Source organism: Mastigoproctus giganteus, chromosome 11, assembly GCF_048544385.1.
Source record: "Mastigoproctus giganteus isolate SK-2022 chromosome 11, ASM4854438v1, whole genome shotgun sequence".
NCBI classification, from domain to species: Eukaryota; Metazoa; Arthropoda; class Arachnida; order Uropygi; family Thelyphonidae; genus Mastigoproctus; species Mastigoproctus giganteus.
This window is the reverse complement of record NC_143585.1, coordinates 25,527,153-25,539,284: the sequence shown is the minus strand read 5'-3', so window position 1 is coordinate 25,539,284 and position 12,132 is coordinate 25,527,153. Positions and strand designations below refer to the sequence as shown.

Below are 12,132 nucleotides of genomic sequence, written 5' to 3'. Positions count from 1 at the left end.
TAACATAATCTACAGTACTTGTAAATATTCAACAACATCCAACAACTTACGTGGGAGGGGAAGCATACCTTACTATACCATTAGTTTGGAATTACATTTCTGATCTGAAAATTACCCATTGATATGAAACAAAGTTAACTTTAGCAGTCATATGCATTAAAAGGCAAAATTTTGTACAGCAATCAGAAGTTAAAATCCTTACCCCGGTTTTTAAATCTACTGAGAACCAGTTTGGAACGTATACCATTTTGAATCTCTTTTTGATTTCTGATTCAAAATCCACTTGTGTGAGGTCTTCTACTTTACAAGCCTAGGGTATGCAAAATAAGAATATTCAGTATTAGTGAAAGCATGAATTCAAATTACAACTCATTGTTATACAACCTTGACTCTTGAAATAGAAGTTTTAAATAAAAATATATATATTTTGTTTATTTTCTGTTACTGAGATTTTAGTTATTTTCCATTTTTATTACATCTAACCAGCAACCTTGGAGAAAAAAAACTAAATCAAAAGATACAAAAAAGAAATTAATTTTTTTTTTCTGAAATTTGTTTTTACAAAACTAACCTTAAGTACATCCCACAAAGCAACTCTGTTATCTGTATCTTTTGTGAGAATATGCCTTTTATCATTGAGAACATTATAATGCCTGATGCTTGGATGCCCTAATTAAGAGAAAAATTAAACTTGAGCCTCATAATTTATTTATGTTTATATATTTATTTATTTTTTGTTTCTTCAACTCTGTGAAGAACTTGGCAATTTGAAAAACAAGGGGCAACATATTTCAAAAAGATAAATTCAAGTTTTATTAGCAGACAAATTTGAAAACAAGCACGAGATGCTATCCTGTTTGATGAAAATTCATGTATGTAGGCTTCACGGAATTAAAATGATTCATAGTTGGTGCATTGTGGAAGGTGATTGCTTCTCTGTTATTGCATGGCTAATGTTTTTTTAACTTGTGCAATATATGAACTTGACAATCAGTTAATGTATGGAAATGATCTGTTGTTTTATTGCTAAGGATTTTTTGCAGTATAATCATGGTTGACTGAGGGCTGTGAGAGACCATATTGGAATTTTAATGGTAAGGCTAAAGTACTTTTAGCATAGTTCAAAAAGTTGTGGTTGTTTAAGCTGCACCCCGAGTTACTACTGCTACTCTAAAGAATTTGGCAGAGTGACAATCAGAGATTAATAAAAATGAAAAGGTAATTATTGTTGTAGATCTTCTGACTATTAGTGAAAATAGTTAAAGTGATTGTGAATGAATTAACATTTTTGTTTACGATGATATTCTGGACTATCAGTATTGAATCAATTAAATGATAATCAGTGCTAAAAATAAGTGCTATTAAAGGGTTAAAACTCACAAAAACAATGATTTTTAGATTAGACTATCAGATTTTCCAACAACCATTAAATTTATATGCTTCCACAAAAGTTAAAAAATTAAAAGGTTAATTTTTCAGAAAATTCAGAATGTCATGTGAAGGCTGTAAATGAAAAGAAAAAAATGTAAGAACTTTTTGACAAATAAAGAAGTTTTTAATGGAATAGAAAGAAAAGTTCAAGAAGGTTGAAGTGTGAAAGAGGCTAAAGAAAATCTTGGGAAGATTTTGGAGGGATTGGAAAGGAAAAAAAATCTTAGCATTATCGGGGGAAAAAAAATGATAAACAAGGTGATCAAAAATAATAAGAGTAGAGTTAACTTTGATAATTTGTGAAATGAAAAAATTAGACATCACTGGACAAAATGAAAAGACTTGAACGGGGTAAATTTTGAATACCATCTCTATTGTAGAGGTAAAAAAAGGTCATGGAAAATAGAAAGCATGGAAAGGCAACATGTGTAGATGAAATTAGACTTGAAAAGAACAAACTGCCATCACACGCACTGCCAAAAAATTACAATCTACAGAAATTCAGTAATGTTAATAAGTGTCTTTCATCTTCTCAACCTTCAAACCCATGCATGGTACTAAGAACTAAAGGCTCTAATATGTCTTGTGCTTGGGGTTTTCATAATAATAATAATAAAAAAAAAAACACACTGCTACACAATCAGCCATATCTCTGCAAATTAATTTGTAATGAAGCAATACAACAGTACTTAGCAGTGCAAAGCTGTACGGAAAGCAGTTAGTGCTCCTAATTCACTGGTCCTTGAACTTTTGGCTCACACCTTGTCCTCAGGTGGAAAATACCACATATGATAAGGTAATAGGCACAGATGAAATTAAACCTGAAATGCTTGAAGCTAGAGGGGAAAAATGGTATCAAGTGGTTTATCATCCAGAGGTTTTCTGAAGGAAAAGTTAGAGAAATGGGAATGAAGTGTCAATACTGGTAATTGTATCAATATATAAAAATAGTAATGAAACTGAATGTGAAAATTACAGAGGAATTTACCTGATACATTCTTTAGTGTATCAGGCAAAATCTATGCAAGTATCTTAGAGGAGAGAGCTGGAAGTATTACTGAATGTAATATTTGGAAAGAACAGAAATGCATTATTTAAGGAGAATTTCACGTTAGAATTATTATGTACAATGATTTTGTTTTGATTATTATCATTATTTATTTATAAATAAAGTGCAGAAATTTTCGTTACGTGTACATGCTTTGTACACTTAAAAATCATAGTCAAAATCTATTATACCTAGTGGTTATATAGGTCACTATGGTAGTATAAATCAGTCCCTAGACTACCAGCCTTCTATTCATTATTTTCCTTCATAATCATAAAATATCCTATTTTGTGTTAAATCTTTAGCCTTAACAGAGAATATCCACTTTTTTTTAATGTTTGCTTGACAGCTCTTGGTCTGCATCCATGGGCTTATTACTTTTCATATTTGCTTCAGACATCTGTTTTAGTTATACTTCTCAACTGGATTCATGCATATTAATATGTTTCTTTTCCATATCAATAAAATTTACCTTAAAATAAATCTTCAGCATTTTCCAAATACAATTGCAACAGAATTTTAACAAGTACCACACATTTTCCAAGTACACTGTCAGTAGCTACTGCCATGCAAAACTAGAAAAAGGAAAGGCAAGTTAAGTTACAATGGTTAAGTTACACTTTCTCACATTCCAATAACACTTATTTCCATAACCAGACCTTAGCTGTAAATTTATAGGTTTATGTATAGACCCACATTTGGGCATCCCCAGCAAAAAGTTGTTTTCTATTCAGGTAAAATCCAGCTAAACAGTTTCCTTCCAAAACCCTCCTTTCCTACCTATACTTGGGTCCCATCCATAATTCTGAAGAATGAAAATATGATAATGCTTCAAGTAGCATCAACAATAGCTTGAAAAGCTATGTACAAGAAAAACAAAACACAACAGCTGCAGTTTTAAACATATAGTGAAAAGTTTCATATTTACACATATTACATACATTATTACCATAGAGTTTTTCTATATTAACATTACTAAAATAGTATGCTTAACAGTGCTTCTTATAGTGGACTTGCACTACATTTAGAAAATATAATGAATAATAATATTAGTCTTATTCTCAAAGACTAATAATATTAGTCTTGGGAATAAGATATTATATTTACAGAAGAATATAGAAAAGAAGAATATAGAATTAAAGCATTAATTTAAAAGTTTTCTATATTGCTCCCTTACCTCTGATAACAAGATCGGGATGTTGATTCAGTGGTGGCAGTGCATCAGTATCATAGTCATCTAGTTGAGAACTACGATTGTTGATTGGCTGAATTATAAATTTGTATTAAGATTTACTATACAAATTACATTATGTCAAAATTTTAAAAACTTTCAATTTTTAAATTTCCTTTAACATGAGATGAAAAAAAATCAGAAACAGAAATAGCAAATTATGTATAATAATTAAAAGAAATGATTTTAAGGAATATGAATAAAATTAAAACAATTAGTCAAGCAGTCTAGCTAAGCTGAAAGTTTTTCAGTTTATGCCATTTTCTCTGCATTAGGTATTAATGAAACCCACTATGTTTACTTTTTCTTGGTATTCACTCATAATTGTAATGCTTTTGGCTAATTATAACATAGCAGTTATGATACTTGAAGTTTTGGTTCCCAATGGAATTGGAGAAAGTGAGAGACATCCAAGGAAGAGTAAATATGCCTGGATTCCCACTGACAAGGTGCCAATTAGCAACGAAACAGCTATGTGGAAAGTGGCACACATTTTCATAATCTGGTGACAATTCCATCTTATTAGCTAATATATGGGAATTAATTACAGTTGAAGCTCTATATAACGACCCCCGAGGGGAATGAGAAAACAGTCATATCGGAAGGGCATTATACAGATTGTTCATAAAATAGTATTAGATTAATGAAAAATTGGCTGGGACCAACCACATAGAACATTATGTGTGGGATATTAAAAAGAAGGTCGCTATAAAGAGCTTAGACTGTATATTCTAATATTTTCCTATTAACAGGACAAACTGAAAGTGACAAAAGCACTGAGGATGAAAATAACTTGCATGACTGTTCATGTTGTTTAGAATTTATGTTGTGCCCGCTATGGGAAATTAGTAACTATTTGACAATTTTATTGCAGTTCTGCAGCTTGAAGTTTTTCTCATGGTGTACATGGTGGTTGTGAATCCTGGGATTTTTCTCTGTTATGCACAGTAATGATCTCCACCCCTTTCCCTCAGAATTTTCAGGGAATTTATAATACTAGTTTTATTTATTTTTTTTATTTAGCTTGAAAAAAATTTCTCCATTTAAATAATTTTTTATTTTATTAATTTATTACTGATGCAGTAACTAAGTTATGCAAACAGTATAGGAGGGTACAGAAATGGAAACAGAAACATACTGCAGAGATAAAACTGGATAGTAAAGGGGGGGGGGGAAGTGACTTTTTTCACTTCATTCTTTAAAAACTAAGTGCCAATGCTGTTTTGCCATTTATCTTAGAAAAAAAAAAAAATAATAAATAAATAAATAAAATAATTTTCATAACATTTCCTTACTTAAATATGTACTAACTTTATATAGAGCAATTCAAGAGCACTGTTCTGCTTAGAAAATTAAGTCCTTGTAATAAATGTCTATTTGGTTATTACTGCTGGTTCCAGAATATCAGTTTTTTTTTTTTTTTGTCTTTTTCACAATTTCTATTCATTTCTAGCACTGCAACGTTAGCATTCATGTTTTTGGAAAAATAGTTTTAATGTTGGCTTTAATTTGTTTCATTTTGATTTGATATATATCAGGTGGGATTCAATTTGCCTTTATGTTGCAATTTCAAAAGAAGTTCTTGAAATGAATGTTTCAAAATATGCTTTGTTGTTGTTATTTGGTTTTTAGGAGCATTAGCAACTAAGGCCATATTGCTACAGGGATATGCGGTGGTCATTCCCTGACATTTCTGCATCCTCCGTATTTGGTGGTCATGGGCTCGAACCCCGGTCTAATCAAGAAGCGTGTGCTACGCACTGCTGCTCCTGCCCACCTGGCTATGGAGGCACCAAAACATGCTTTATACCTTATCTCAACAATGGTAATGAATATTGTCATTTTCTTTCCTATTGGAAGAAATCACATTCATTATTATCAATGCATATTTTATGATTGTAAAATAACTGGTGAATTACACTGTCTGGAAATTTTTTCATTGCAGCAACATCATTTGCAGTTGTTGCAATCATATTGCTAGAAAATCTCAGTTACATCAGTTTAAAATTAACTGCTGTTTCAGTCAGCTGGACAACTTCCCTTGAGAAAGGGAATATTTTTTCATATTCACCATTTGAATAATTTGTAATTATCAACCATACATGAACTAATTGCTTTCATTTTATTTATTGTGATGAATAAAGTATATGGGAACAAATTTCACATATTTTTAGGAAGTTATTTCATTTTGTTCAGATTCATCATACAAGCAATCCTCTTATTATTCTGTCAAATACACCATCTTCCTCTATTTCATTTGATTTGCTTTTACAGTTTTCTTCATCTGCCTCTGCACCCTCCTTCTCCATTCCTGTATAGCATGCTATGTACTTATCACTCACAAGGATATGTTGTGAGAGGAGGGATCGCTCTAGCTAGAAAATTCCCTTGGGAGTCATTTTGGGGGCCTGCAGCCCAACATGAAAATTTGTATACAAGCAACTATATGGTAGTACTTACAGATGTAATGTGACAACGTTCGCATTTAGTTATTCATCATTTAGTATTTTTTTACTTAGGCAACTAAGACCATGAGGCACCAGCAGATGTCTGTGAACTGAATGTTTTCTATGGTCATTTTACCTGTGTACTGGATGAAAAACCAGGCATTCACAGAAGAAAAAGTAGTGCTGCCCTCACCTGAGATTAAATAACCTGACCATAGTGTGAAAAATGTCCATAAAAATCTTAATGGAATTTGAATCCAGGCTTTTTACCAACAGCAAGGGAGAACAGTGATTATAAACACTGTACTAGACGTAAAGGTGTTACATTTAGTACCATCTCCCACATTAACCAGGAACAATGACCAAAGTAATCAATGCACCAAAACAGCTTCCAAAAAAAAAAAAAAAAAAAAAAAAAACACCACAATTAATCTCTACATCCTCCAAAAACATTAAAATCTGTTGTTCTATTTCATTATCTTATGCATCTATTGCCCTTTTGCATCAAAAAAACTTGATTTTATTTTTTGGTCTCAGAATTACCTTTCTTCTAAACTACTCATTCTGCACAAATCTCAAATTTGTCCTACTGTGTAATATTGTTTCCACATCTGGAGTGGTTTTCCCAAAACCCATCTCAAACTAGCTATTCAAAAGGGGGCAGTCAGATTAATTCACAACCTGTCTCTCCACTGTCTCATAGACTTTTGGTTTCTGTTGCCTTTTCTATAGATACTTCCATGGGCACTATTCTTCTGAATTAGAATTTGTATTTAATTCCCCACTCTCTTCCAAATGAATCCAGAGACATGCTGCAACCAATCAGCATCCATTCACTGTCCAATTCTAAACTCACAGAATCAAAATTTCCTCTTTTATCCTTTCTACTTCTGTTCTCTAGAATAACCTTCTTTCTCATGTATTTCCTAAAAATTGTAATTACAGAAATTCAAGTATATTCGGTCTTCTCAGCTTTCAACCAATGCTTAGTACTAAGTACTAGGTTCTTTTGTGTTTTTGAGGCTTTAATAAAAGAAAAAAAAGTTTGTATTTTTCTGACAATAACAGTTGTATGTAACATTTAGCATACTTTATGTCATTTGTAGTATTCGTATATCAAAGTCACTATAGTAAAATTGAAGCCAAAGTATGAAAGATAATAAATTTTTTGGCAGCTACATTGTTGCTATAAGTCAATTATTCAAAAAAACATTAATGTGACAATAAAATGTTAAGTTTAATCCTGACTTGACTCGACAGAGTTGGTGTCTTGCAAAAACACAGTCTAACTCTTTGGAATGGTCAAGTGGACTACTGTAGCACAAATAAATTACTGATATTAACATGCAACTGACAAGCATATCCTTTAGAGCTCTGCAAGCCCCTTACATACATGACTCATACAGGCTGCTTTTTGAGATGCTGTTCGCTAACAGCGTTAGTGAACAAGAATGGTGTCTGCATGCATGAACACAGCATCGCAGTATTAGTATACAGTGATGCCATTTTTTTTTTTTTTTTTTTGCCAAAGCAGCAAAAGCCAGAAGCTTCTGCTTCTCTGGGGAAAAAAAAAAAAAGAAAAACAAAATAGAGAGAAAATATGAATTATGTACTTCCCTGTAGTAACTACTTAGTTAACCTTTGAATTTCTTCAAACTGAGGCTCAACTACTACCTCTGGATGCAATTTGTTCTGCGGCATTGCAGTTCTTAAACCATTAACATTTATGCTGATTTAAGTGCTATTTAAGAGCTGCAATCATTACAGCTCTAAACCATTAAACTTAAACATTAAGCTTTTAAACAAAAAAGAGGGGGATAAATGAACAAGCTTACATTAAAAAATGGCTCCCTGCTTACTTAGAAGCAATATCTTCCTCTAACTCTACAAAGTCTGGAGACTTTCCACAGAAAACATGAAAATAATTCATTCAATTGTTTGCTGTGTTGATATCCTCTAATCAAACTAAAGTCCCTTTCTTACCAGAAATTTGTTTCAATTTTGTTTCATTTCCTGCCAGCACTTGGACTTTCCATTGGTCCCTTTCCCTTCATCATTGTAATATGTAAATAGGAATGAAGAGAAGTTTCTGAAAATTTGTTTTTTATATGATTGAAGATTTCAGTGAAGGGGAACACATTTCACCATAACAGTGTAAAAACCCACACAATTTCAGTTATTGGGATTATCGCAAATGCAATAAGATAGAGTTTACTACCTGTTTATAATTAGATGCACTAACGAAAAAGCCGGGAAGTGCAAAATGTTTTTATTGTTTTATTGTAGTGACCTTCAGAAATGTGTTTTAGAAAAATATCACAAAGGCGTTCATAAATGATTCTTATAACAGAACATATGATAACAATGAAAGTGTAGTGCAATTTCCATTATAAAAATGACATTTTAGAGAGATAAATAGCTTAGTTATATAGGAAAAAATTTCAACTCCTGTGTGTGTGTGTATATGTATATATATATATATATATATAGAGAGAGAGAGAGAGGGGGGGGGAGGTGGCCATTATGTTTAAGTTTAGTTTGTTTCTTTTCATTCTGTATTTGGATTATAGGGATGACTACTGACATTTTGCTGAACGGTAGTCAACTGAAATATGGTCTTTGATGGAATGCAAGAACATTAATATTTCCTGAAGAAGTGGTGTTTGTAGGTTCTCTGCATTTTAATTAATTTATTGCTGAAGTGAAGCTAGTCCTTTGATGAGTTTGAAGGTATCTCCTGTTTGGTGGGGAGTCTTGAAAGTCAAGGTAACGAAAATCAAGCCTACTTTGGCAAGTAAAGTTGCATTAATTTGCCGCATTTAATTACATGGTATAATTAGTGTTCCTATTTCTACAATAGCTTTTTATGCTATTTTATTTCCATTATTTGCAGTAACTGGAGATGGAATGTCTGCGAAATATCCAATGCACAGATATCTGTTGGCAATAGATTCAGAATTTGCATTGTGTGCTTTACTAACTTTGCCTTAAAGGCATTTTATCCCAGAATATACAAATACCACGACCTTCAACTTTCATATTTTAAACCACTAAATTTTATTTTTTCTCCATCTTTCCTCTCTCAAGTGTTCTAATGTCTTTTCTTATCTCTTTGCATATGGGTAACAGTGCCCATATGCAAAGTATACATATGGGTAGCAGTTGTTGGTTTTTAGGAGCATTAGCAACTAAGGCCATATTGCTCCGGGATATGCGGTGGTCATTCCCTGAATGACCTTTCCGCATCCTCCCTATTTGGTGGTGACGGGCTCGAACCCCGGTCTAATCAAGAAGCGTGTGCTACGCACTGCTGCTCCTTCCCACCTGGCTACGGAGGCGCCAATGGGTAGCAGTAACCCAAGAGAAACGTACCAATGTGGTACTACACTTAGGGAAGTGGATGATATATAGCAATATTGTGCTAGCAGGGATAAGGAGGTGATTATCCCCTTGTATAAGGACATGGTCAGACCACACCTTGAGTACTGCATACAGGTTTGGAGGCATCATTTTAGGAAGGATGTAGAGTTGCTAGAATGAGTATAGAGAAGGGCAACAAGATTGGTGAGAGGAACAAAGGGGTGCACATACAAAGAAAGGATTAAGTTCTGCAAATTGTAGCATTTGCAGACTAGGCACCTGCAAGGTGATCCGATTAAGGTGTATAAGGACTTGAATATTTTGAGCAGGCTCAATGCTGACAGGATAGTTCCACTTGCTCAGATTAAGAAAATGAGGGGGCATAGATTCAAACTGAGGAAAGACAGTTGTAGAATAGATGTGCGGAAGTTTGCCTTTAGTCAGCGGGTAGTTGATTGCTGGAATAGACTTCCATCTGTTGTTGTGGAAGTTGATAGCTTAAATAAATTTAAGGCTGAACTAGACAAACATTTGGAGTGACCAGATGGGTGAAATGGAAATGTTTTTCTTTTTTTTTTTTTTTTTTTGGCTGATGCTGTATAAACTTGCTTCCTTGTATCATATGCCTCAATTAATGCTAATTCCAGAACTTTCTTGTTGTTTACTTCTCTCTATCTCCTTTATTCAAGATATGATCATTGACAAGCATATACAAAACCACTCACTGCATGCTTGTTCCTTTATATGTTGATTCATTCAGAGCATATCATCAAATGAAATGAATAAAAATATCTTGCACAGGACAGCCTCATAATTTTGTTGAAAGTTTTAAATTTCATTTTACAATGAACTTATTTATCTTTGAATAGTTCTTTTCAATATGTGTTTACAGTTAACCATGCATTCACATACTAAACTACAAAAACAAAGCAATGTGAATTACTGACCCATTATAACAGTATGATTAAAAGCCAAAATTACATTTATATAAATTTTACTTAATATAATTTAATTATGTACATGTCTAATAAATTTTCTTACCCAGTTTTTTATACATGAATCTGTGGTAGCAACCCAAAGAGATGAGTGATCAGGAGTGAGAATCATCTGTATCAAAAACAAAATGTCACAATTTTCAGCATATTTTTAACCAGAAGGCTTTCTGAAATATATGTAACAATTTTAATGTTAATAAGCATTATGACACTTTTAAAAAACGAGGAAAACCTGATTTTACTATCAGATTAATTAAAACTTGTAAATCACATTTCTAATTCACAGCTAATAAGAATTAATTTTTTTTAAAAGAATGAATGCATTTTTTGCTAATAGTGAATCCTAATCATGTTTCAAAATGTACATATTTATTATAAAAAACCTTTGAAGGAGATTATGAATAAAATAAGATGACCAGACTATTATAAAAATACATACATTAAAATGGAATATATTCTATCTCTAAAACAACTAAAACTATATACTTAAGTGTATTATTTAGAAGACTAAATGCACAAGCATAATAATATGTTATGGGTTGAAATTAATTATATAATATTGGTATAAATACACCATAGTTTACCCATAAGTTTAACTACATAAGTAGTGTTAAGGCATCATTTGATTTTGTCTCATATTGTGGCTACCTGGTATCTCATGAAGGTGGCCACAATATGAGATAAAATCAAATGATGCCTTGGTCCTTGAGGTTGTCACAGACATGCTCTCAGATATGCCCGACAAGCTGTACTTGCTACCTGGGAGTCTAAATCACTGATGGAACTGATATTCGGGTGACACTCTAGTCAAGTGGACCTAATTTCGGTGAAGTCTGGACAGTCTGTGACAGCCAAATCCTGTGCTTGCACCTTCGTGATGGTGGGACGGTTAGTTTTGATTTTATTGGCACAAAAACGACTAAGGTTATACTGTGCCGTGGGACGGTTAGTAATCCTGGGTATAACCCCCATGCACAAGCACACTGTGGGCGACCACCCAGGTGTGAACCAACATAAGCAGGGGCCGCGCCCACACCTCGGCCTCATTTTCTGCCTATACCGAGGAATGCTCTGCCTCTCTGTATTACCAGACAGAACTAGGTGGTAGTTGACTCTCATCAACTGGTTCAATACCACCACTTTGCTTATTGGAGGCTTGAAATGGTGGAAACCAATGTTTAGTCTCCACAGCTAAGTTCCAGTCAACCCTTCCCCATCTCTTCCATCATGCAGTATGATTGATGACTTTTGAGGTTATGATGAACATCGTGGCGAGATCCAATCTTCCTTACATTTCGAGGGTACAGCTCTAAAATGGTGTTTGCAGGCTGGCCTGCTAGTTAGTACACCGGACCGGACCGAACCTATTGGTAACTCTTTAGGAGGCTTCCGGATCAGCTAGTGTATAATCTTGCAACCTCTATTCTGCCAGATAGTGACTGGAGGGAGTCCAAGTAGTATGTTATGTGGGGGGGGGGCATCGTCAAAGCCACGTTATGTCAAGGATTTGGGTATATTCTTACCATGTGTACGCCATATCCAAAAATTTTATTACTTCATACAGCATGTCCCACCCACATTCTTACTATTGAATATACCATGAATTGTCAAACTAATAGA

At 33.4% G+C, this 12,132-nt stretch overlaps 1 protein-coding gene across 1 annotated transcript in view; it reads right to left on the bottom strand.

Moving 5' to 3' along the window:
* Positions 1-12,132, bottom strand: part of LOC150077815 (WD repeat-containing protein 48) — a 109,706-nt gene that overhangs the window by 49,837 nt on the left and 47,737 nt on the right. Inside the window, exons 9-12 of the mRNA XM_090385297.1 lie at positions 10,559-10,624; positions 3,657-3,744; positions 572-669; positions 203-310 (exon numbers count right to left, since the gene is read on the bottom strand). Coding sequence (XP_090241423.1) covers positions 203-310; positions 572-669; positions 3,657-3,744; positions 10,559-10,624 — 360 coding nt within the window. The remainder of the gene's footprint in view (positions 1-202; positions 311-571; positions 670-3,656; positions 3,745-10,558; positions 10,625-12,132) is intronic.